At 42.0% G+C, this 26433-nt stretch overlaps 1 protein-coding gene across 1 annotated transcript; it reads right to left on the reverse strand.

Annotated features, from left to right (window-relative positions):
* Positions 1 to 25507, reverse strand: LOC121504392 (mucin-2-like). Its single transcript, XM_041779108.1, has 5 exons — positions 25337 to 25507; positions 16486 to 17193; positions 12501 to 12662; positions 10561 to 10765; positions 1 to 7853 (listed from the first exon to the last, which is right to left on the reverse strand). The coding sequence occupies exons 2-5, from the start codon at positions 16628 to 16630 to the stop codon at positions 5627 to 5629; spliced, it is 2739 nt and encodes a 912-aa protein (XP_041635042.1). The 5' UTR covers positions 16631 to 17193; positions 25337 to 25507; the 3' UTR covers positions 1 to 5626.
* Between the last annotated feature and the right edge of the window lie 926 nt (positions 25508 to 26433).

Below are 26433 nucleotides of genomic sequence, written 5' to 3' on the forward strand. Positions count from 1 at the left end.
GTTGTCTCGGAGTGACCGGTCATGTGACACCGTACGTCACGTCCCGTGACTTGTAAATGCAGAAAAACGGTTTCCATTGCACTTTTGCGATATATTTCTATATCGAAACACCCGGAAAACCTCCTCATGGAAGCGTAAAAGCTTTTTAGTGATACTTTAGGGTTTTTTTGAAATTCAAGTGTTTCCATTACCAGTTTTTATTGCGCTATTTAGCTTTTGCGCAGTTCCAAGTGTAATGGAAACCCAGCTTGTGTGTATCTTTAGCATTAGCATTATTAGCATTAGCATCAATCTCATTTACAGCAGAGTTAGGTGAATCAAGTACCGGTGAACTGACTTTCTTTGAATTGCTACAATGGCCTTCCACTGCTAGTATTTTAATTGCTGACTTCGTTGATTTTAAACCAGTGGTGCTCAACAGTTGTGCAGGGGCTAGCGCTTCTGCTTCACAACAGGAAGGTTCCTGGTTATGATCTCAGTTGGTCAGGGCTTTTTTCTAAGTGGGGTTAGCATGTTCTCCCTGTGCATACATCCGATCTCCAGGCTTCCTCCCACAGACTATAAACAATGCTTGTTAGGTTAAGTGGTTTCTCCAAATTGCACATAGGTCAGCCCAGCCACTGACTGGCCCCAGTCCAGGGTGTAGCCAGCCTCTCACCCAATAGCAGCTGGAATTGATGACCCGGAATGGGGTAAACAATATAGATAATAAATGGACAGGTTGGCCAGAAACCAAAAGTCACAGCGCTTTTTTCAGTGGGTCACACGTATGTTTTGGAAAAAGGGTCATAAGTCTATAAAGCTCAGTTTGTTTGTTGTGTTCTACCACATTTTGTACTGTTTGAGGTCCAACTATTCTATTCTGATTGGCTGAAAAAAAAATAAATGAAGTTTTGGTGGGTCCTTACCCCTGACATTCAGTCCTTGGTCATCCCAGTCTTACAATTCTGTTGTGAGGCCTGGATACTGACTGATGGTAAAAGGCGCCAACTGGACTTCTATATAACGACTTCCCTTTGGTGCATTTTTGGTTATCATTGGCAAGACCCTGTGTCTGACGCTGCTGTGCTTATAGGAGTGGGGGTGGAAAGGATCAGCTGCATGGTACGAGAGTGGCAGCTGTGCTTCTATGGGAACCTGACATGCTTTCCCAGGCCTGAGTGCCCAGTATCCCTTGGGTTTGACCAGACCTCAGGGGTGGCTGCATGCGCCATGGAGGGGTCAGCTGGGAAGACAGGGCATGGGCCTGAATGATGGCTATCAGGAGGCCAGAGCAGCACAGGGCCAAGGTTGACAGGGCAAAGTGCCGACCCATCATACGCACCCCTACCTGACCTGACCCCAGACCATTAGAGAACCACTGTTTTAGCTGTCACTGCTTTTAATATGCTGCCTTTTTTTCACTTTCTCAACGCTTTTTAATTTTAGATATAAAATTGTATTGTCCACAACTCTTAACACAGGGACTTTCGTTGTTCCTTTCTTGCCCACTTTTTACTGCTAGCCATAGCCTTCTTTGATGGTTTTGCTTGTAAATAAGTTTTATTGTTGTCTGAACCTTGGCACTGTTGTAAATAAGGGTTCATCCTCAGAGTAATTCAGGGATTTAAATAAGTGAATTATGTACGTCCATTTTCCAAGATTGAAACTAAGCAAAGCCAGGCCGCTGCAGAATAATGACTGACTGGCAGCTGAACTGCATACTACTGTTGAACCCAGTATGGAGTACATAATGGGTACTGTGTTTGACAGTAGTACTAAGGAGATAGAAGAATTTGACCTAACACAAGGTTGCAACGTCCCTTTCATGTGGCTGATGTCAGGGCTGCAAAGTATTTGTGAACACCAGTTACAGATAGATTTGAGACAACATTTCCACAGTCACTCTGGTCAAAAGTCCACATCCACACAGAGCGAGAACAGCTCTATCTAATGCTAAGTTGTAACAGTTGTCAAGTAGAAATGGCACTCTGTAACCATGAAGATATACAACCCTATTAGTTAAGGTAAACAAAAAAACACCATCAACCACAACATCAACGGATCGGTGTCACCCTTGAGCGTTTTCGAGGAGGTCCTTCAGCCTCTACAAAATCTTAGTCAACAGAAGCAACGCTGGCCTGGATTCAGTCAAAGCAGTCATCTTTTAAGGTATGGAACAAATCCAAGATGCCACCAGAGAAGGAGTTGGAGCTCTCCTCAGTCCACATCTGCTCAAACTGGATTCCATGATATGTGAAAGCAACCAAAAAGGTGTGAAAATAAAAGATTTGATTAACTGTTCATGTACGACTTAAATCTTGGAAAACTGGTTTCCAAACTGACGGTCAAGACTCGTGGTAACAATCCGTCCATTCCTTTGCTGAAACTGTAGTCAAACATGTCCTTTCCATGTCTGGACATTGCTTTTGTCATAATGGTGTGCAACATAGTTCTGTCCCCATTGGGCATCCTCCATACCCCTCATCTGCTGTAAGAATGGGTAAACAAGTACATGAAGTCCATGTTGTAATGCAGCATTGACACAAGGTACAAGGGTCAATCAACCAGACTCGAGGTGTTCTCATTGGAGACGGCTGACTTAAAGTTATCCGTAAAGGAGAAAGTTGTCCCATGACCAGTTCCCTGGTCCTCAGTGGTCGCCATACGTTCACAGAAACCTTAGAGCATTACTTTCTCCAACCTTCAGTCTCCTGGGTCTTACTTTGGAGTTCTGGTTTGAGTACAATCTGATGTCCCTGCACTCTCTTGTCTTCAAATGGGTCAAATTTAACTCCAACACTAAGTTTGGAACAACACGCAGTTGTGAAACTTGCTAACAAAGCTCACAGTAACAGCAAAGAAAAACAAGTGCACTTTTAAGGATTAGGTATAGGACAAGTTGAGGGAAAATCAAAGAGATCCCGCTTTTACAATCTGACTTGTGTTCCAGTTATAAGGGGAGCACCCTGCCTCAACAAAGAGAGGCCTTCTTCATTATTGAAGAAGGATTTAGACAAAACAGTAAAATAAATGTCTTGGGATCAGTAATGGCATAACTTAAAGTGTAAAACCCCCAATGTCCACATAGTCCATCTGTGCAGCTCCAGCCACGCTGCGCACTTTATGGCATGTATTGGACCCTGCGCACATGGACCTTGTGGAAATTGTGGGTAAGAATTCATTTGTCTGTTACACACCAGACAAGCTTAAACAAACAAAAATTTAAGTATTTTTCATTCGAAAGTCAGTGTCTTTCTCTATCCAGGCTTTTTTCTGGACAGGGTATTTATTCACAGGGGCCCTTCTGTTGAAAAATATTGCTAATTGCTAACTTTATCACCATATATTATTACACTTATGTTAATAACTCTGCCATTGACAAAATATAGTTTACCTTTGTCTTTTTATCTCAAAATATCGACTCGTCTATGAATCTGAAAGGACATAAACATCAATATATTACAACCTCCTGAATTAGTGTTTTCCAACTCTTCAACAGAGATTTTTTTGTCCATCGGGTCAACATTCATGAGCATGTTCTGGATTCTCGAAGAAAATCCTGTGTTTAAACTGGGACTGAATAAATTCTGTCCTCAATGTATTGTTTTACCCGACCTCGAATTCAGAGAAAGACACAAAGACAGGAAAGATGACGTGTTCTCATCTCTGTTTGCCGCTTTGTTTCTGTCTAAAAGCGCCCATTGTTGATTCTGGTTCATGCAAAAGCTTTTCTCTTCTGAAAAGCTGACGCACAGAAAACCGAACGTTTCGCCCTCTTTGAAATCTTCCATATAGGATCAAGTCGCCGTGCGAGCATCAGATCCGAGAAATTTCTCCTTTTTCATAAACTACCCACTTCATTCCGCTCTCCTGACAGACTTCTTCATGAATACTTTTCAGCTAATCAATGAATCAGTCTTCCCTCTGTCAGTCACACTGTGAATCATCCTCCTACATAAGACACTTATTTTCCAAAACAGCCAAATTGTCCCGGCACGTTTCCAAACCTTCGTCATCTCCCAGGACAAGTGAGGTGTCCTCGGCTAAACGTCGGCTATTTAAAGTCGCTCAAGTGTAGGAATTTACACGTCATCTCTATCAGGGGCAGAAGCACCCGTTTGGACATTTGGGAAAGAGTCCCACCGCTTTGACTTCTCTGTGTCAACGTCGTCCTACCACTCAAGATGGATATGTATTTGTAAAATAGGTAGGTAAACCCTATAGATATCTATCAAATTTTCTTATTACTCCTTTTCAAAGTTCTAGTTCATGTTTCCATCAGTCTTTTTAGCCGTTTCTGGTACTTGTGCATTTCAAAGTTTAAATTTGAAAAATATATTTTTTTAGATTAATCTTAATTTTCATTTGATTTTGGTGGGCTGCAAGGCCATGAAGGGGTCAGCTCTGTTCCTAATCTAAATCCTGCTCAGACAGGGCCTTTCTGTATGGAGTTTCCATGTTTTCTACAAATGGGTTCTGCGTCATCCTCCAACAGAACAAAAACATGCTTCTAAGGTTAAAACTCCAAAGCTGGTTACACACCGCCGCGGGGTAACTACCCTGAAAACCGCCTCCCTGCAGGGAAAATCCCCCGAAATGCAGAGCATTTTTTAAAGCGGCTAATAAAGAAAATTATTTTGATCCGCTAGGGGTCCTCACCAGTGTTTTTGTTTTTTTAGTTTAGCTGGTTTTAGCTCAAAACATGTGTCACATGAAAGGCAAACTAGTAGATTAATCAACATTTAGGATGCTGACGTTCAATGTCATGGACAAACTTTGTAGTCCTGTTTAGCTATCTGTCGGCAAAGATGTGAAGAAGCTCTGAATCCAGAAGTGGGGCACTTCAAAATGAAGACAAACATATGGGACCTTATTTCAGACAAGTAACCAGAAACCCATTCAAAATCCCAAAGACTTTAGGAGGATGGACCCACAAGTTCTAAACTGCTAACTCAATTCTGGGGTTTGGGACTCGTTACTGCACAACCCTACAGTATTTGCAACTTTGACTGACTGTTTATTAGCACAGCTTTCTCTGAAAGATGAGGGAAACCTAGGTACGTTGTTATCACGCTGATTTCGACAACAAAATTCACCACCTTCTACTGCTACTCTGATGGACATGACCACATTAAACTAAAGACAAAGTGCAAGTCCCCTTAGCAAGGTCCTTCTGGTAAAGTTTTAGCATGAAGGTGAAGGCATTTTAACTGGTGAGTGGGTGGGGGGGTGGTCTTTGATATTTTGAATACCAGTGACAACACCACTATTATGCTCTAGCGGTCTGAGTTGAATTAACCCATGGCGCAGTCTGCCTGTCCTCAAAAAAGAGCATCACTCTTGTGGTTAAACCAATCAAACAACAGCCGATGTAAATTCCAACTCCCAGTTGAAGAAAATTTTGTAACGACCAAATGCTAACCTACTGAATCTGTTCCTAGTAAACATCAAACATCTATGCTAGTCACTTGAACAACCGACATTTATCATAGTGACCAAACTCAACCTTAAGTACCATTGTTGGTGTTAAACACTCTCCAAGTTTCCAAACAACTTAAAACAGTGTTGATCAGTGGATTCCAATAGTCTTTATAGTTCCCCCAATATTTGGGCAACCAAGGGTTGATCCACCTACTCCAGTCGATCACACTGTCTCCATGACAACAACAGCTTTGCCACTGTCCTCAGATGTTGATGTGGTGGTGGAGGTTGGGTTGCAAAGTAAACCATCTTCTTCTGTGGTTATTTGACTTCTGGCAGGGCAGTCCACACTGTCATGGAGATTAGTGCTTCCAACTCCTTTTTTATCTCTCTCCCCTCCTCCTGCTCTCCTGCCGTCCTCCGTCCTTTCCCCCTTCTCCTCTTCCTCCTCCTCTTCCTCCTCCTCCATTCGACACCTGCACACCTCGATCCCAGAGTCACCAGTGAGCCGCCGATGTCTGTACTGGCTCTCATCTGCTCCGATATCCTCGTCTTCGTCGTCATCGTTGTCCTCCTGATCTTCCTCGTCCCCGTCTTCCCAGCTGGGTTCTGGTTCGAAGATGTCCACGCAGGGGGAGAAGAGAGTCTGTTTGGGAGGTGACTGAGTGGCACGTGGCGAGGGGGAGAGGGAGGAGGCATGGCCAGAGGACGATCCACCTTTGTTTGACTGGTGCAGAGCGGTTAGGGGGTCCAGGAATAAGGCTGGGGCTGAGGGAGAGTTTGGAGACAGGGCTGGAACAGAAGGGAAGAAAGGGGGAGAAGGCAGGGACTGGGGTGAGGGGGAGGATGGAGAAAGGACTGTCAGGGGAGATTGAGACAGGGTGTAGGAAACTTCAGGTTCTATGGTTATGGCTGGGCAGGAGGAGCAGGAGGTGTCTTCTGTTGGTCTGCTGACATTAGAACCAGATCCAGTCCTTACACCCGCCTGGACACTTGATGCTGAGCGATGGACGAGGTCAGAATCTGACGACAGAGGCAAAACTAGAGAAGGGCCTGAACTGGCTGGCACTGCGGTTGGATCTTGATGAGATACAAGAACAGCAACAGGTCCTGGATGCTGGGGCTGGTCTGACCTTGGGCTTATGATACTCAAAGCTAGGCTTGACCCAGTTGACAGTTCTGGAACCTGGCAGTGGGTTGATGTTGGAGAAGTGGGAGCTGCATCTGAGGCTAAGTTTTGATGTGCAAGGTCTGGAGTTAGAATAGGTTCACAGTCTAGAACTACAGGGATTTCAAGAGGTAAATTTGGCACTAGGGTAGATTTTGAAGGAGCCTGGGTAACTGTTGGTACTTGGTCTGAAACTGGGGAATGGATTGTTGATTCTAGATTTGAATCCAGGGCAAGGTTTGTAAGGTGTGTGGATACTGGGACTGACATTTGGGTAAGAATTGAAGGCTCTGGAACTGGAACTTGTGCTGGGTTTGAAGTTAACGGGTTTGAATCTTCAATAAAGTTTGTTGGTACTACATCTGGGTCTTGGGTAAGGTTTGCAGATACTGGGATTGAAGTTTGGGTAGGTTTTTTGGGTACTGTGCTTGTAGATTGAATATTGTTAGTAAGTACTGGGCTTGAAGCTTGAGTATGGATCGAAGGTTCAGGGGCTTGAACTTGTGTAGGGATTGTAGGTGCTGGAATCGCCACAAGGCTAGGATGTGGGTCTTGGGTTTGGAGGCCAGGAGAGCCTATCATTAGGGCTGATATTTTTCCTTCATCAGGGGAAGGTGCAGGACTTGGGCTACTTGGAACATTGGCTGTATCAAAAGTTCTTGTTAGATCAAGGGTTTTTAGGGGTTCAGTGACTGCACTGATGTCAGAATTATAAGCTGTCATGGTAGCGGGGTCTGGCATTAAGTTGGTTTTAGGTGAATGGGTTGTTGTAGGGATGTTCACAATGCTTATGGTTAGGTTGGAGGTGCGTGTTGTGTCAACGCTTGGACTAGGGAGCGTACTTGAGCTACATTCGCTAACTATTGAGGGACAGGTTTCTAGGTCTAGCTTTATGGGAGATGAAGTTTCAGCTGGAAGAGCCACCTCGGATCCAGGAGAGGGCAGAGGAGTAGGGGAGGCAGCCTTGGTAACAAGCGCCACAGTAACAGTCTGGTTGGGAGCTGATGAGTCTGTGGCAACTGGTTCCTGTACCCTGGAAGCAACTTCATCGCCGATGTCGATGGCCACAGCGGCAGCAGTCCTCTCAGACTCATATCGTGTCCGATTCACCTCCAAACAGTTTGCGGCAGCAGCAATAGTCTCCATTGTGACATCGAGCGTGAAGGGTGTCACCTCACTGGGTGTGGTGGCGTGGCTTGTATCAGTCTCATACGTGACAGGTGCAGATAAGGAGGAGCTACAAGGTGAGGAGGGGCAGCAGGAGTCACAGGAACAACTGGAGCTGCAAGAGAGAAGACATTATCCTCCTTAATATGAGAACATGGGAAAGTGGTTCCATTTTTAAGTGTACATCCCTAACCAATCAGCATAAGAGGACCTCAGGTCAGACTTAATAATGTTTCTGTAGTCAGGTAAGTATGCAGACATACCCTCCACTTATAGAGGCTCTCAAAGGATCAAACAGTTTTCTCGGTAGCATTTTCAGCATTCATATGAAGCATTATCAAACTGGGATTCCTACTATGGAGGCCAAAATCTAAGTCCCAGGAACCTCTTTTTCATACTGGCTAATGTTTGCATTTCCACCTAAGTCCAAAAATCCAAGATTAAAATGACCTCTCATGTTTTGTACAGTTTACAGATTAAAACATTTTTGCAGAGTTGTCTGTTCTGTCACTTCCAACCTTTAACCTATCACCTGCAGTTGAGCATACAGTACTGTGCAAAAATTTTGGGCATATCAGGCACTAAAGATTAACCACGGGGTCAAGGTCAAGCTAGATGGCATCTCTTTTGTCCAGACCCGCCCCCTGGTAATAAGCATGTAGACTGCCAGTGGTTTCAGGGCCCTTTGGACATCCACAGCATGGCCAGGGGCTCATGGCAACACCATAACTCACCCAATCGGCAACCCAGGACATACTTATTCGCCACATCCATTGCTAACTCCACCCTAAAGATGTGGTTATCTTTTTCAACTGATTATTTTTCCAATGCCCCAAGGGCATCCAGAGCACAACCAGGGTTGTGTCAATCCTCCTTCCTGCCCTGATGGTGCCCTCAGGCAGCTTACGCCACATCTACGCCTTACTTTAGCCTTAAATGTTGGCCCAAACATGCCTAAAAGTTCTGCACAGTACTGGTCATTTTCTGTATTTGTCTTCATTTGAAAGGAGAGCTGAAGAGAGAATTTTTTAGGAGAAGTGAGTGAGATGGACTTTCACCTTGAGGCTGCAGGTCTGAGTCAAGTATGCAGAAGATGGGCTGAAGACTTTGGGTGGCTGCTCCAGTGGGTAGAGTAGTGCCCCTCTCTTATCAGATCCCATTAACCCTCCTGTTTTTAACACTAATCTTACTGGTGTTTGATCTTGCTTCAGCAACAGATCCGGGCAATTCAACTTGCTGCTCCATTGGTCCTCTGAATGCTTCAGGTACTCAACCTATCATCATTCAGTGCTTCAAGGCCCAATTAAAGTTTGTGAAAACATTAACATCAACTAATCCAGTGGTTCTCAAATGGTGTGCCAAGTGTGCTTATTGTGCCTTAAGGCAAGTCTAGGTGTGCCGTATGTTACTACTACAACTTTATGGCAAGAACTGTAACCAGGCCACCCCAGTTGGGATTTGTTGATGATATCGATGCATGTGTGTTGGATCAGTAGCATTGGTGCTAGCATCCTGGCTAACAGTTACCTCATTAAGAGCTGAAAAGCATGGCAATTGGGTTGAATTGGTGTTAAAGTTATTAAATCGTGCTATTTTTAAGTTAAACATTTTTTGTACCCATTTTTGCCACTTCTTTTGACTGCATTTTTGCTGCTTCTTACTACAACTTTTGACCCATTTTTGCCACCTTTTTGCCCACATTTAACCAATTTTTTCTACCTCTTTGCCACTTTTCGCAAAATTTTGCTATTGTTTGCCCATTTTTTGAAATTTTCTCCCATCACTTTTAACCCCTTTTTACCACCTTGTAGTAACGAACCCTTTTTGCCACTTTCTTCAAATGTGATCTATTTAGCCACCTTTTTGCCCACTTTTGCCTTTGACCACTTTTTGCTATTTTTTCTTATCACTCTTATCCCATTTTTACCACCTTTTTACACGGTTAATCCTTTTAGGCCAATTATAACTCATTTTTGTCACTATTTTGAAACTTTCAACAAGTTTTGGCCAATTTCAACCCATTGGTTGGCCACTTTTTACCAATTTTCGCCCATTTCTGACTTTGTTTAGCCACTTTTTGCCCAATTTTGCCATGTTTAGTCATCACCTTTAACCAATTTTTGCCACCTTTTGCCCACTTTTGCCATCTCCATGATCCCCCAGTTGGCTGGGCCCCTGATAGCTCTCCCATTTATCTCCCCTTATAGGCCACCTTGACTGTAACATTATTTAAAAAGTCTACTTCGTATTATTTTAAATATGGTGTGCCTTGAGATTTTGGCTTAACCTTAGGTGTGCCTTGGGTGAAAAAAGTTTGAAAACCACTAAACTAATCCATCAATAACCACCACCCCTGGAGCAGGGAGCTTTTCTAATATGTGGTACCAGCTTTGTCTTGGCTCAGATTGTTCCTTTTTTTTTTTTTTTTTTTTTTTTTCTCCATGAGGGCCTGGCCTGGTGCCTGACTGCCAACCGTGGAGTGTCACCAGTGGGATATCCAACACAGGAATCAAACTGTGACTCTCCTGCACATTTCAATAGTATTTGTCTGCTTGCAACCATAGTTGGCCAAACTTGTCTCCTTGCTGTGACAAAGAGAAGCAGAATACCTAGGTACACTGTCACTGCAATTTCCTCCACTGCTGTTGTGTGACGTTACAGCAGCTTCCTGTAGCTGTGCTATGATGACCCTGCCTATAATGAGTGGGTACTATGAAAATATGCACTGCCAGGTGATTCCAAAACTTCATAGTCTTGTAAGAATTGTTGGGGTACAAATAAAGAAGAAGCAGTAGAAGTGGTAGCTGCAACTGTGTTCTTACCTGTTGTCTGAGCTGAGCGAAGACGGACCATCACTGAGCGTCTGGTGCAGCAGTGGGCCATGCTGCGTGAGCAGGTGGGGGTCCGTCGCGCGGGGGGGTTGTGGGTAGCGTGGGGTGGTAAACACTGAGCTGTAGGGTGGAGGGGGGGTGGAGGGTTGAGCTGCCACCTCCTCGTAGGATGGCAGCTTCAGAGATGCCAGAAAACCTGAAAACAGGCAAGTGTGGAAAAGTCAGTGAAGTAACAGATATCTACTACACTACTACTACACTTTGAGATTTTCTTTAAATGTAAAGTGCGTTACAAATAAAATGTATTATTATTATTATTATTATTACTAGTTTGTAGTTGCTGATTATGAACTTAGCTTCAGGTTGCTCTATTTGTTTGTTTGCATTTGTTAAGCAGTTTTCTCTTTTTGGTAATTTACACATCCAAATGTCCAGAGGTAGCACAACACTGTTTCATTTAAAAGTTTGTTTATGACAAAATGAGGGTGAGGAGTTGTGAAAGAGACACTGCCACCTCACTGCACATGGTATAAATGGATACCAAGCCATGGTAGGCCTAAGAGCCACATGAAGGATGAATGGGTTGTGGTTTGAGGCAGGGAAGGGTTTTCCAGTTGCAGGTTGTCACTGACTGCGTTTACATGGACTTGAGTATCCCGGTTATGAGTCATATCCCGGTTTTTATCATATTCTGGATTCTGTGTTTACATGGGCACAGAGAAACCCGGTTATTCCTATTCCTGTATACATGAGAAAAACTAGTATCCTGGTTTCTGATCACTGAATTTGCACACACATAGTTGTGATGTTATCTAACACCAGACGAGGTAAGTTTGAAAGTTGAGAAGAATTAGATCACTGTTATTTTGGGTTTATCACAGTTAAATGCCAACATCACGTTGTAGAAATGGTACCCACCTCATTCCAACAATGGGAGAAAACAAAAATAATCTTGTTTATATTAAAAACGTTTGCTTACAGGTAATAAAACACCTGCAGAAAAGAGACTGAGAGGATGGCAAGGAGGGAAAGGGAGATCTCAAATAAGTAAGCTTAATATAACTTGATATTTCAAATTATTATCACTATTAGAAGAAGTATTATTATTAAACACTACTAAAGTTTAGCAAGCAACTTGCCTAACTTCACTTCACTTCACTTCAAGTAACTGTCCTGGAAAAAACTTCAAAATAAAAGTTTGTGAAAAATGGGGTGAGCTCAACATGGGCCTTGAAAAAGGTTATGCTTTTACTTTGAAAAGTACACTGGAAGAGCTGTTTCTAAATTTCAGGACTGGGAGGAGTTGACAAACTGTGCAGGATGCTTACTGAGTGCCGTCTTTCCATCTTCAGCTCACAGAGCTCTAACTCATGGCGTGAGCGGTCATTCTCTATCTCCACAGTAAACTACGCTCATGTTTCATTCATGGCTGTAAAATTAAACTGTTCAGTTCATGTTTTATATAAATATGCGCGAGTTATGACACAAAACTGCCATCAGTTCACAGACTGATCCGCTGCAGACACAGCCGCTCAGCTGTCACTCTCTCTGGGCAGAGATCAGCTGTTCCTCCGCGACACAGACGCAGTGTTTACAGTGTCTGAAGTTAAATTTAGTTAAATCAAAGTCGCAGTTGCCTGGGCAGATAGTCTAGAGCAGCCAGAAAACAGGATACTGCATATACATGACACAGTATCCCGTTTTCTTTTGGAGTTCTCAAGGTACCAAACTGGGTTTCTCAAAACGGGGATACTGTAATATCCTGGTTTCTGAAAATGTATACATGCACGAAGAGAAACCGGGATACTCAAGTCCATGTAAACGCAGTCACTGAAGACATTGTCAATGCATAGCTTCAGTCAGCTTTGTATCTGAATGCCTGAAGTGATCTGGTAATGCTAAATGTAAACAGGGACAGAGGGGTGTCTTACTGAGGTCCAGCATAGAGGAGGGGTAGGAGCTGGCTCCGTGATAAGCCAGCAGGCTGATCTCTCGCTGTCTCTGCTGCTGCTGAACTCTCAGTTTGGCTCGCCGATGTCGGTAGGCGCAGCAGCAGCTGAACAGGATGAGGACCGTCCACAGAAGCCAGAACCCTGAAAAACATGATTGTGATATTTCAGACTAAAACACTTCCTCTGCTAACAGTCAGGTCCAGAACATTTTACTAATGAATTCAAAATCCAATCAGGAGTCCATGATTATGTCAGGACTCTACCTATGCTCACATGTAGCCACAGTGCTGTAAAAGTATAAATATTTGCCACTTTTAGACAAAAATAACCTGAGTAAATACAAAAGTCAGTTTTTAAAAATGATATTTCATTTATTAAAGGAAAAAAGTCATCCAAACCTACATGGCCCTGTGTATAAAGGTCGTTAAACCTAATACCTGGTTCCACTCATGAAGGCAACAACTGAGAGAGGCATCTGGCTGCAGCCCTTGGGCAAACCTCTACACTGGGGCGTGACGTATATTACCCGCGACGAAATTTCAGCTCTATCCGCTTGCCGACAGGCTGACCCTAAATCTAACCAGTCGGGTTTTAATGCCTAAATCTAACCAGTCGGATTTAAACGCCTAAACCGAACCAGTCGGGGTTTAATAGCATAGACCCATACATGGGTATGGGTCAGCGTCTGCTACTGCATGGTCCAGCATAGACAGCGTAGGGGTCAGGGTGTGCTGCTGCATGCCCAAATATAGCGTACGGGGCTATGCTAATGTGTCATAAGCACAGTGGTGTAGTCATGCTAACAACAGCTAACACTCTGCACGCCCCAGCGGAGGACTGGGCAATGACGTCACACCCCAGCGAAGAGGTCTCGCCCCACCGTAGAGGTCTCCAGCCAAATGCCCCAGTGTAGAGGTTTGCTCGAGGGCTGCAGCCAGACCCTCTTGACAACTGAAGTAAGCGTCTGTGAAAACTGCCAATGAGTCTCTAACATCACTGTGGAGGAATTTTGGCCCACTCTTCTTTGCAGAATTGTTTTAATGGCATGAACGCCATGTTTAAGGTCATCACAGCATCTCAGTTAGATCTAAGTCCAGACTTTGACTAGGCTGCTCCAAAACCTTCATTTAGTCTTCAGTCTATTCAGAGGTGGACTTGCTGGTGTGTTTGGGATTGCTGGACTGGACCCAAGTGTGCTTGAGCTTGAGGTCATGAACTGATCGCTGAACATTCTCCTTCAGGATTTTTTGCTTAAGAGCAGAATTCATGGTTCTAGTGGTCCAGGTCCTGGTCCAGACCATCACACTACCACCACCATGTTTGACTGTTGGTCTGATGTTCCAAAACTTCTGTCTGGTCAGTCCTCAGGTTATTTTCCCAGAAGTCTTGGGGATCATCAGGACTTTTTAAGTCAAATGTGAGACGAGCCTTTGTCTTCTTTTTGCTCAGCAGTGGTTTTGGCCTTGGAACTCTCCCATGATGCCATTGTTGCCCAGTCTCTTTGTTATGGCTGAGTCATGAACTCTGACCTTAACTGAGTCAATGAGGCCTGCAGGTCTTTAGATGCCATTCTGGGTTATTTTGGGACCTCCTGGATGAGTCGTCCATGTGCTCTTGGAATCATGTTGGTAGGCCAGCCACTCCTGGGAAGGTTCATCACTGTTCACAGTTTTCTCCATTTGTGGGTCATGGCTCGCAGCGTGGCTGGGTGGAGTCTCAATGCATTAGAAATGTCTTTGTAACCCTTTCCAGACTGATAGATGTCAGTGACTTTGTTTCTCATTTCTTCTTCTTTAGATGGTTCCATGATATGTTGGAGATCTTTTAGCCTACTTCACTTTGTCAGATTCTATTTAAGGGATTCTGGATTCAACATGTCCGGCAGAAATCCAGCCTGGGTGTGGATAGTGGAACCAAGATGAACTCAGCTTTACAAAAAAATGTGGTTACTTCATGATTGACCAGGGGGGTAATGCCTTTTTCACACAGGGCCAGGTAGGTTTGGGTGGCTTTTTCCCTTAGTAATTAAATCATCATTTAAAGCAGTGGTTCCCAACCTGGGGGACAGGGACCCCTAGGGCAGTGGTTCTCAACCTTTTCAACTCGCGCCTCAAAATAAAGGTGCCAGAGACTGGGGACCCCCAACGTACCTGAAGGTGGCTGAACACAGCCATGCACATTTTGGAATAGTCATGTGGAGACAAGGCCATCAAGGGGGGAAAATGGGAGAGTGCTCTGGGGACTAGCCAAACTGGGGGTCAGCAAAATCATGGTCCATTGTGAAGTTAAGCTGTGGTATATGCTTAGCAAAGAAACAAATATCTTTTTAATTCATTTGTGTAGTAAGTTGCCCTCTTAAAAATAAAAAAATAAAAGTTAAAAATAGCTAAAATGGGTTATTAATGGCAAAAAATGGTGGGAAAGGTGGTGAAATTGGATTTTAAAAGTAGCAGAAATGGGTTGTAAGTGGCATAAAATACATAACAGTAGCAAAAATAACCGAAAAAATGGCAAAAAATGAATACAGTGGCAAAAACAGGCATAATAAGTGATAGAAGGGGATTAAAAAGTGGCTGAAAAGGTGCTAAAGTGCCAAAAATGGATGGAAATTGGGTAAAATGGGACGAAAAATTTATACAAACTGGCAAAAAGTGTTAACTGAGAAAGAAAAAAAGGCAAATATTGGCAGAAATTGGTTAAACTGGAAAAAAATGGGCGTATTAGATAGCGAAATGTGGTTAAAATGGGAAAAAATGGACATAAAAAGTGGTCAAATGGGGTTTTAAAGTGGCAATAATGGGTAAACAGAGGCAACATTAGGCTTAAGTTGTAAGAATTGGTTTCAAAGTGGCAAAAACAGGAAGAAAAAAGTGGTGGAAAGGGTTTAAAATGGGCAAAAATACATTTGTTACTGGCAAAAAGATGTTGAAATTGGTAGGGAAAAAAAAGATAAAAATTGGTTACAATTTTGCTAAATTTGTGTTAAGAGGCAACAGTGTAATTTTAAAAAATATTCTTAGTTTTTTTAAGGGAATCTGGAGACCCCCTCTCAGTGTCTCATGACCCCGAAGGGGGTCCCGACCCCAAGGTTGAGAACCACTGCCCTAGGGGGGGCGCCAAAGATTTCCAAAGGGGCACGGGACCCTGTCTGCTCTGACATTGTCAAAATTAGATGTTCATTTTAAAAACAAATCATGGTTACAAACCTAATGTACAAGATGATACAGGAGCCAACCTATAAGATTAAAATATAAGAAGAATCTGTAGATTTCTAATCAAAAAGGTCAAAAATATGTTTGGAAAAAAAATCCAAATTTTTGAGATTATAATGTCTTATATTTACAACACTTCAGACTTTCAAAAGTCAGGAATTTAAGAGAAAAAACAAACAAAATTTCAGAATTTAAAAAAGACTTCAAATGACATTAGAAACTCAGAAATTTAAAGTTTTTTAAATCCTAATTTTAGAACAAAATCAAAAATTTACAAGAAAACACTGGTCAGATTTGGATTTTTTTGTCAGCTTTTTAATCTTAAAAATTCTTATCCAGGGTTCTGGGACATTTACCATTTTAAAGTCATAAAAATGTATTTTTTTTTATTAATTAATTTTTTTAAACCTGTTTTTTTTTTCTTGAAATTAGTCTTTCTTTTTTGCAGGAGTGGTCCTAATGCACTGTCATAATAATGGATAGTTTTCACATCAATATTTAGTCCAGAACAAGTCTATATGGGTCTGTTATGTTGGGATTTTGTCAACAAAAACAATTTTAAATGATGTGTACTTTTTCCGAGTGGGTCTGAGGAGGCTTAGCTTTCTTTGATGCGAGTAGGGGAGGCCCTGAGGAAAAAAAGGTTGGGAACCACTGATTTAAAGACTTAAGTATGATAAATATGCAAAAAAAAAAAAAAAAAAAAAAGAAATCAGAGAGGGGCAAATACTCAACCCAGCAAAGTAACTTACACCAGAGTTCGTAGTAGTAGGTACAGCATCCGGTCTCTCCACAACAGTGTCCCGTCTCGCACAGGTACCCTCCATTAGCGTTGGCTCCCGGACAGTACCGCGGTCTCCCCAGCAGGGGCAGGCTGCCACCGGAGTGGTACTCCATCGCACCCCTGCTCTACCCGGAGCTAGCCCCGCGCCACCGCTACCTGTTCCTCGCAGCCGCTAGCAGCTAACGAGCCGTCAGCTGCAGAACTCTGGACCTCGGCGGTGCTCTCACTACATTTTCAAAACGATTTATGCTCTCGTTGAATCTCTGCGTCTGGTTTGCATTGAAGCTAAGAGGATTTCACAGTAAAACAGAAGCTAGCCTGGCAGTGTCAACGAGGGTCCTCTGATGAGGAAATGCTGAGCTCATAACTCGGCGAGATTACAAAGACGTATTCAGGCACGGCTCAAGGGCCGTAGAAGCACTGCGGCCCCAGATGCCCCTGCAACAGTCATGCTAACAAGCTCATGGGCTAAGGCTATCGTTAGAGGCGGTTAGCACCAATATGCACTCAGAGTGTCCCCAAAGCTGCTGTTTGAAGAACTCCTACCACTCCTCACTGATTAAACCTGCTGTGAAGGCCAGCGTTTATCAATTAGACAACACCTAATGCAGCTTCACATAAACACTACTGCAGCTGTAGCAGTCGCACTGGCTGGTGGAGCGAGACAGGTCCTAAACTGGAGAGAGAGAGAGAGAGAGAGAGAGAGAGAGAGACAATGGTTTATTGATAAACAGAACAACAGTATGTCTCTCACATACACAGCAGAAACTACTACAGGCCTGTTTGATATTCATCACTGCATCAGCTCAAACCCCCAGCCGACACAATGCTCCCTCTCTCTGTTCACACACTCACTGTTATCCTATACTTTAGAGGACCATCATTCACACAATGCATTTCATCTCTCGGCCTGAAACCACTGGTTTGAATTTAAACTGTTAAAAATAAAGGTATAAAATATTCTACACGTTTACATTAAAGGCTGAAGCTTTAAAGTATTCACCACTGGGATATTTTACCTTTTTATGGACTTAATAAAACAATCATGGACAATATAGTTAGGCTTTTTAGTCAAATAATAACAGGAAACCCCTCTTTAATGTCAAAGTTAAAGCAGATTTCTACAAAATAATGCCAAATAAATAAGAATATGTAATGTCAAATACCACCTGGTGCTGGTAGTCTCACAGTTAGTGAAATGAGGATCACCTCAGTGTGCCTAGAGTTCAGTTAAATCCATCCTGAAGAAATGAAGGAATATGTCACATGTGTTAATCTGCCTAGATCAGACCATCCTCACAGACTGAGTGGGCGTGCAAGAAGGAGACTAGTGAGAGAGGCCACCAAGACACCTATGACTACTCTGAAGGAGCTCCAAGCTTCAGCGGCTGAGATGGAGAGACTCTGCAGACAACAACTGTTGGCCGGGTTCTTCAGCAGTCAGAGCTTTAGAGAAAGACACTGTTGAAGAAAACTCAGATTCAGTCTGGACTAGAGTTCACCAGAAGGACTGTGGGAGACTCCATGGTCTAGAGGAAGAAAGTTCTTTGGTCTGATGAGACCAGAATGGAGCTTTTAGACCATCAGACAAGGCGCCAAACACACCATCCCCACTGTGGAGCACGCTGGTGGCAGCAACTTGCCTTGGGGATGCTTCTCAGCAGCATCATGCCTTGGGGATGCTTCTCAGCAGCATCTTGCCTTGGGGATGCTTCTCAGCAGCATCATGCCTTGGGGATGCTTCTCAGCAGCATCGTGCCATGGGGATGCTTCTCAGCAGCATCATGCCATGGGGATGCTTCTCAGCAGCATCGTGCCGTGGGGATGCTTCTTAGCAGCTGTCCCTGGAAGGCTTGTAAAGGTTGAGGGTGAAACGAATGTGGAGGACAGAGAACCACAGCTTGGGAGAAGATTTGTTTTCCAGTCAGAGAATGAGCCGAAGCATCCAGAGAAAGCTACACACAAATGATTTAAAGACAACAAGAATGTTTTGTTCTGAGAATTTTTTTTTTTGTTTTTTGGCAGCTGAGACGTTATGCATTATATATCATGCAATCACTCTAGTGGCATATTTTGAGAATAGTGTACAAAAAATATAATAATTTCCTCATTTTTGTTTTTCTCATTAAATATGAGATTTATTTTAAAAAATGATCATTCCCTTTAAGAACACAGTTCATATCCAATTATATAAAACGAGTCAAAATCATCCCAATTAGATATTTTTTCAAAGTTGTCCAGCCCTAGTTTAATTTAATATTGTGCTGGCTATAATATAGAATGAATTATTGATCATTTTTATTGGAAAATACATGAAATGAGGAACTTCAGAAATAATCGCATATCAAATCATAATTGAAATATTGGGTAAAAAAAATCACAATTAGATTATTTTCCCAAATCGTTGAGCCCTACTACTGAATAGAAGGAGGGAATATTTATGCAGTCACTTATTCTTTATTTAATTGACATTACTTTGTAGAAACCTCCTGTCACTTTGACATCAATGAGGTTCTTGTTTTTTTTTGTAAAAAAAAAAAGCCAAATTATACTGACCATGACTGATTTATAAAATCTAAGAAAGAGTAAATTTTTCAAAAGGTTGAATACTTTTTAATAGCACCGTAAAGCTAAAAATATGACAAAGGTGATGACAGGCAGCAGTCTGGTGAGTTTTGGCAGCATGGCACACCCCCCCCCAGCTGACCACAATGGTATTTGCAGCCAACGCTGCATGTTTGATGTGGCAGCAGTCGGCCAGAAAACAGAGGGACACACCTTAAACATTCTGCTGTTGCCTTTTTGCACCCACAGGTTGTTCAGGTTAAGTGGGGAATCAAGCCTGCTGGATACAAAACATCTGGGAGAAAAATCACACACCTGTGACATATCAACTTCAACAGAACAGCGGGTGCATCTAAAACTTTACCACACTTCTCTCTCCATTTAAACAGCTGCTTAAAGAAGTCAGGACATCAGATCTATCAGCTGCTGATGTGATCCCCTCAGTAAGAGCCCTGAATGTCTGATCTTGGTGTTTCAACAACCAAGACTACCAAGGGTATTAGCGTAGCTACCTTGTTATATACAAGAACAGCTACTTTGACAAGGATATTTAGTTAATATGTGAATGCAGAGAGACTGGGCTGCAACAAGGCGAATATGCTAATCAGTAGAGAAAAACCTGCATCTAACAGAGAGGTGAACTGTGAGTTAGGGTTGGGAAATATACAATTTTTAAATATCACTGTATTATTAATGAGATATAGGGTTAAACATGATTGTTTACACCTGTAAAGCTAGTTATTTCAGGCTAAAGCGGCGATGCTGCAGTTATTAAAAAAATAATTATCTGTCCCTGTAAAACGAGTTTAAATTAAAGTTCTCTAATGAGCACTCATCTCTAAAGTAAAGAATTATTCTGCTGTTTATCAATAAAAAATAGTTTTGGTACCTGGCCTAGATGAGGAAATAACAGTCAGAAAAATCCACAAAGAATCAGGAATAAATGAAAAAACAGGACAGATATTAGGGATGCACCATATTGGATTGTTGCTTATATAATATATGCTCATATTTATAGATTCATTTTAGCCGATACCGATATTTAAATACATTTTACATAACTAAAAATCCCGTTCTTTTAACACAATTTTAGGTTTGAGGATTAAAAAAGAAACAAACTTTTTTTTTCTTAAAACACACTTAAACCCTTTAAAGCCTAAAAACTAAATTATAGCCAGAAAATTCTAATTTTTTGGAACTGAAATGTTATTTCACTTTCTACTGAAATCCAAAAAAATCTAAATTTCCATAAAATTTGACATACATATTTTTTGTATCTCATTTGATACATCGGGTGTTTTTGGTGACTGATAATCCACTTAAGGGCATTTTTAAAAATCATTTATCAGATTGTATTCCGACATTTCTTTTAGTAATTTATTGATCATATTGATTAGATAGAGGTATCATAAAAGTATGTATCAAACATGATACAACAGGCTTTCAGGGGTTAAAGTTTAAAGAATGAGATAATTAAAGAAAAAGATCTCGACATACATATTTCTGTTGGTTCAGCCTAAAACTTCAATAATTTATTAGTATATGCGGACAAATTTTACAGTTGATATATGCTGATATGCACGGCCAAAATATCGGATGTAAACATCAGCAAAAATTTTGTTATCTGCTGATACGGATATCTGCCTTGTTTGCTAACGTCTGTTGACACCAATATTTAGCTTTTTGCTAATATCTGCCAATACCGATATTTGGCTTTTTTTGCTAATATCTGCCAATACCGATATTTGGCTTTTTTTTGCTAAAATCTGCCGATACCGATATTTGGCTTTTTTGCTAATACCTGTCGATACCAATATTTGGTCTTTTCGCTAATATCTGCCGAAACTGATATTTGGCATTTTTTGCTAATATCTACCAATACCAATATTTGCCTTTTTTTTTTGGATAATATCTGCCAATACCGATATTTGGCTGATAATATTGTGCATCCCTAACAGATATATCTTTATAGATATGACCATTTTCATCTACATTTACTACCAGTATTTCAGCGGTAGATATCAGCCATATGTACAGACATGTTTGAGGAGTTTTAGGCAGGACCTGCAGACCTGTGTCAGCTGAAAACTTCATTCCTTAAATGTTAAAGTGTGTCTTCAGGACTGAAGTTTTAGAATTGAAATCACAACAGCTCTGATCAGACCCTCTTACTTGACTTTCTGGTGAAAAAAAAAATGCCTGTGAATTATACTTATGTTAAAGTCATTCCTCATCCAATTTGAATTATCTTGGTGCCAGCACTGATTTTAGCATTTTGGTGGTTAGATTATAATTTAACCAAGGATTTTGTCGAGGTCGACCTCCGAAGTTTTTGCTGCAAACATGATGACACAGTTTCTAGTTCTGCCCATAAATTATTTTCAGCATTATATGTTCTGTAAAAACATTTTTTGGAACCATGCCTATGTGAAAATAAACCAAACAGACCCACTTGTATCAGAAAACCATTGCTTCAGTCAGACTCCTGAGTGATAGAGGCTGCTTAGAAAGCTAAATCATCTTGTCTGACCTAGATTGTGCTTGCATCTTAGAACTGCAGTGCTATTAAAGTTGTATTTGACCAAAATCCAGAAGCTGCACACGTAAAACTGACGACTCCAAAGTCCTATCTATTAAATAGAAGCAGCGAGAGTAAAAATATGCTACTATGGCTTGCTCATAGTCAGACAAATCACTCACATCCAGTCTCAGAATGATGCAGAAAAATATCCCATGAATTTGTAACTACTAGACCGGGTTATTTCAACTCCAAATGGTCCAAAACGCTGCAGAACATGTACCAACAACATACAGGACAAAAGCAGACCTCCATTATATAAGTTTATGTCACCCATCTAGAACATTACATTCTAAGAATGCATGCCTGTTGTGGTATCTACATGTTCTAAAATTAGTATGGGAGGTTGAGCCTTTAAATATCAGGCCCCAGTCTATGGAATCAGTTAGCATTCAGGATTTTACAACACCATCTCTAGGCCTTCTTTTGGATAAAGCTAATAGTTAGCATTGGTAGAGGCAACCTTTAAGGATGCTGCTATAAGCTAAGACCGCCTGATACTAGCATGTATGTCTTAAACTTAAAACAACTACGTATCTTCTACATAGATTAGCTGCTCCCAGCTTTTTGCAGTTGATGCAAATGTTCAGATTTTAAGCGTTTGAACGAAACTTTAAGGTTTGTCTGAGACAGGCTTGGACCAGCCCACAGTTACGCTGCTATAAGCTTAGACCGACAGGGCATGCTGGCATATTTTGTTCCAGGTGTGTGATTTCTGCCTGTAATGGGAAGTTTCCTTGCCCATGGTGGCTTGGAGTTCAGGGTCTGTAAATGATAAAACTTTGGTTCAATCCTCTTTCAAACTTTTACCCCACTTCTCAGTTTCAAGGGACTGCTTGCCTCTTTAAACACCTGGGTTCAGGTATGGTCTGGGAGCATACGCTGATTCGGCACTTTGCCGTTCCATCGTCCAGGTCTGCGTTAGACCCATGCCCCATCTCTCCAGGTATTTTCCCAGCTGATGCACACCGCCGCCTTCAGCCCACCGGGTCCTGGATACCCTTGCTGTCCTGAACACACCAGTCTTAGACCTATGGTCTAACAATGACAACCAAAAATGTCACTGCCCTCAGCCATCAGTCAATGTCCAGGCCTCAGTAAGACCAGGAGGACCAAGGACCCAAAGACTGACTTTCGTCTGCATGGTCAGATATTGGGAACGCCACACTGTCATGCTCAGTGAACCCATTACCCCATGAGGTAGAGGTGAAACTTTATCTCACGAAATAGGACAACTCTCCCAACTCATCCATGCGTCATCAGTGGTTGTCAACACCTTTACGTAAATAAGACAATCCTGCTACTAGCCATTAAATAAATACTTGTTTGAAATCAAAAGAACCACAATGCATTCTGACATGTTGCAAGATTTCCCATAACAGGGTTTGGAGTGTGCCTCCAGTAAAAAACACACCTCTATTCAAGTGATACCCCTGGCACTTCACCCTAACCCGAGAAATGAACACGCAGGTTCAGTGACTCAGGTTTGGATCAACTCAGTTCAGCTTATACCAACAGATAACAGGGTTTATGGTACCTGACGTCTCAAAAATAATATGGGAGGTGGAGCCTTGAATTATCAGGCCTCATTGCTTTGGAGTTATCTATAAATCAGTGTCCGGGAAACAAAAACCGTTCTACTGTCAGGATTAGGCTCCAAAATTCCCTTTTCGATGAAGGCTTGTACTCAGGCTTGGATGTGATGCTGTTATAGGCCCAGACTGTCAGAGGATACTTGCATGTTGAAAAGATGACTTTAAACCCTCATATCAAGGTAACGCATACTGCTTATTTTGCATCTTTACCAGGTTTAATGTGATGCCAACTTTTTCTAACCTTGTAAAGCAGATGCATACGCCCGTTTCCTTGTTTCTCACTGGCGAATCAATCTTGCAAAGCTCTCGTGTGAGCCGTTTGGGCCCGGTTAGAAAATGACGGGACCAATCAGCGACGAGGGGCAGTACTTTCGGGCGCGGTGGAGTTGTGACGTAACCTGACACACCAGATCCATCTGGTAAACCTTCAACACTAAGCATTTGGAAAAGGGCAGGGGATTTAAAAAAAAAAAAAAACTCAAGAGTGTGATTGGACGAACGTTCTGTCTGTCACATCTCTACAGGCCAATCAGAGCAACAAAACATGTGATGTAGCCACTATCGAGCTGCGTGTGCACTGCTACCGAGGACTAACTAAATCATGGCGACTGTAGACATGTCAGTACTCGACTTTTGTGGTTTTTGAAAAGAAAACAACTCACTGCTGTTCTTTATTCTTCTTTTAATGAAGAAATGTCGTCAAGTTCTGATAAAACTGGCGCTTTAGCAGCATCCACGCTAATCTCTTCCGCCATAGTTGCACTGGCCTGGACATCATTTACAGCAGTGACGAGGTGAGGGTTTATTCATTCATTTTTGTAACCATTATTTTATAGATTATAGGTCAGTCTTCTTCTCCACCTGCCTTCCAGGTAGCTTTCAGGACCGGCGGGCAGGTTTGTATTTAAAAATCGCGTTTTGCTCTTCTGTCCCCAAAACGTTGCCGTAGACAACGTGGTGGTTCGTTACGTCAGCCTCCAATTCTACACACTGTTCCTTTAATACGTTAAAAGTGTACTTGTAACACGGCATTTTCTTTTGTCTTAATGCGGTTTTAACGTGTTAAGACGTAATATTTTTACATATTAAGACATAAAAATTTGATGTTTTAATGCGAACGCCGAAGTAGACGTTATAGTCCAGTTAGCGTTCCATAATTCCTCAGTAGCTGTGCACGTGCACCTCGGTAGCGGTGACGACGTCACATGTTTTGTTGCCCTGACTGGCCCGTAAAGATGTGACAGACCGAACGTTCATCCAATCATCCTTCGAGTATTTTTTCAAAAGCTCTGACCTTTCCCAAACGCTGTATATCGGAGGTTTGTCAGGCTAAACGTTTTGTGGTCATGACGGATGTCTGATCACGAATGAGTCTGGTTCTGCTCGAGGTTTCTGCCTTTTTGCTCCCAATACGAGATTTGTGACTCTTTAAATTATACAACAAAATACAGACTGGACCTTTATTTTGGCTTTTCATGATCAACATTATGTTGAAAAATCAACTGACTGATCAGGTTTATTTACCAATATTTTGCCACCAGCCTGGTGTTAATGGCCTCCATCTGTCCCCACCAGAGACAAAGACCACGTGAGGTTTTTAACCAAATATAAAGCTGTCAAATAAACACAGCTCTAAGCTCAAGGACGGTACCAAGATTTAAATGACCTACCTGAACAGGTTCTCCAGTTATTAGATCCTACCAACCTGTTGTCATTATTATAGTTGATTTATTTTAAATTTTCATTTTCTGCCTACTTATGTATTTTAATTAAGTTTTACAAAGGGAGTAATAGGGGGATTAGAAACAAATAAACGACCTAATATCCTGATGGGTCTCCATAGTGAGGCCCCCCTCCTCCCCCCTCATAAATACACAGGGCCACATGTGTACACGTTAGAAATATGACAGCTACACACCGTTTAAGCTTTTAAGTTTGAATTTTTCATTAGTAGACGAAGTGATAAGTAAAAATGTGTTTCAGATGTGTTTTTTCAGCCCCAGCCAGCCTGCAGACAGACCCTCCAGCCGCCGTTAACGGCAGAATCTCCCGGTTAGCAGATAAACAAAAACAACCGTTACCGCTCCATCCATCCGTCCGTCCTCCTTTGTGTCAGCTCGCGGGCCTAGCTGCTCCCTCCGTCGGTGTTGGTGGTGTTGGTCGGTCGGCGTCACGGTGATCGGTACCGCCGGGGCCTGCTGTCTCCGTTTCTCCGGTTCCCCTCCTTCTCGTTCTCCCTCCTCGGTGCGACCCTCCGCCAGCCCCGCCGCCATCAGCGCGAGCGACACGTAAAGCCCGCGCGGTACCAGACGACACACTTCCGCCTTCTCGCTCTTGCTGATTACAAAATAAAAGCCCCTCTGAGAGCCAGTCGTTGGCTTTATGCCAATTATTTGAGGTCAAGTTATTTAACGAGGCTAACTAAACATATTAACGAGTTACAGTCATTCAGTGTTGGACATACTTGGTTAAATTTAATAAAAGATATTCTTTATCATGTCTATTTAGCTTTCTTGCACCTTTCCACACCTTTCGAGTACAGTCTTTTATATGTGAAATAAACTGGCGCTTTACATATTTTATTCTCAAATCTTATGTATTTTTTCAGTTTTACTTATTTTCACATTTATTGTTTAATAGCTGTATGTTGACAGCAAAGCTACCACATTCAAATTTGTTGTGTATGCATTTTTCGTAAATAAAATTTGTAAATAAAACTGAAAGATTCTTGAAAAAGAAAGACATTTGTGTCAAATAAATTTGAAAATAAATAAAGTTCTTGAAAAAAAAATAGGGCTTCTATACATTTTATTTTGCAAGAATTTAAATCACTCAAAATGCACTAAAAGCCTCCAATCATGAGATTTCATAAAATAGTCAGCTGTAAAATGGGACTCCCAAAAGCTGTGTGGAGCTTTTAGATGAGGCCCTGGGCATTATTACTCAATTCACAAATAACATAACCTATACACTTACAGATATAAGTTTGATTAAGCTGAGAGACAACTAGTTTTAAATATTCCTATTTTTCCACACTTGAATAGTGTTTTGCGGTTCTTTAATCTTATGAACAAGCTTTTATTTTGAAATGAACGTACGTGTTTTACGAAAACAGGAAATCCATCGTTCCTGTTTTAGCCAAACTTGACAGCCCCGCCATTACAGCCCACCACCGGTA

The sequence above is a fragment of the Cheilinus undulatus genome, linkage group 22 (assembly GCF_018320785.1).
Source record: "Cheilinus undulatus linkage group 22, ASM1832078v1, whole genome shotgun sequence".
Lineage (NCBI taxonomy): Eukaryota > Metazoa > Chordata > Actinopteri > Labriformes > Labridae > Cheilinus > Cheilinus undulatus.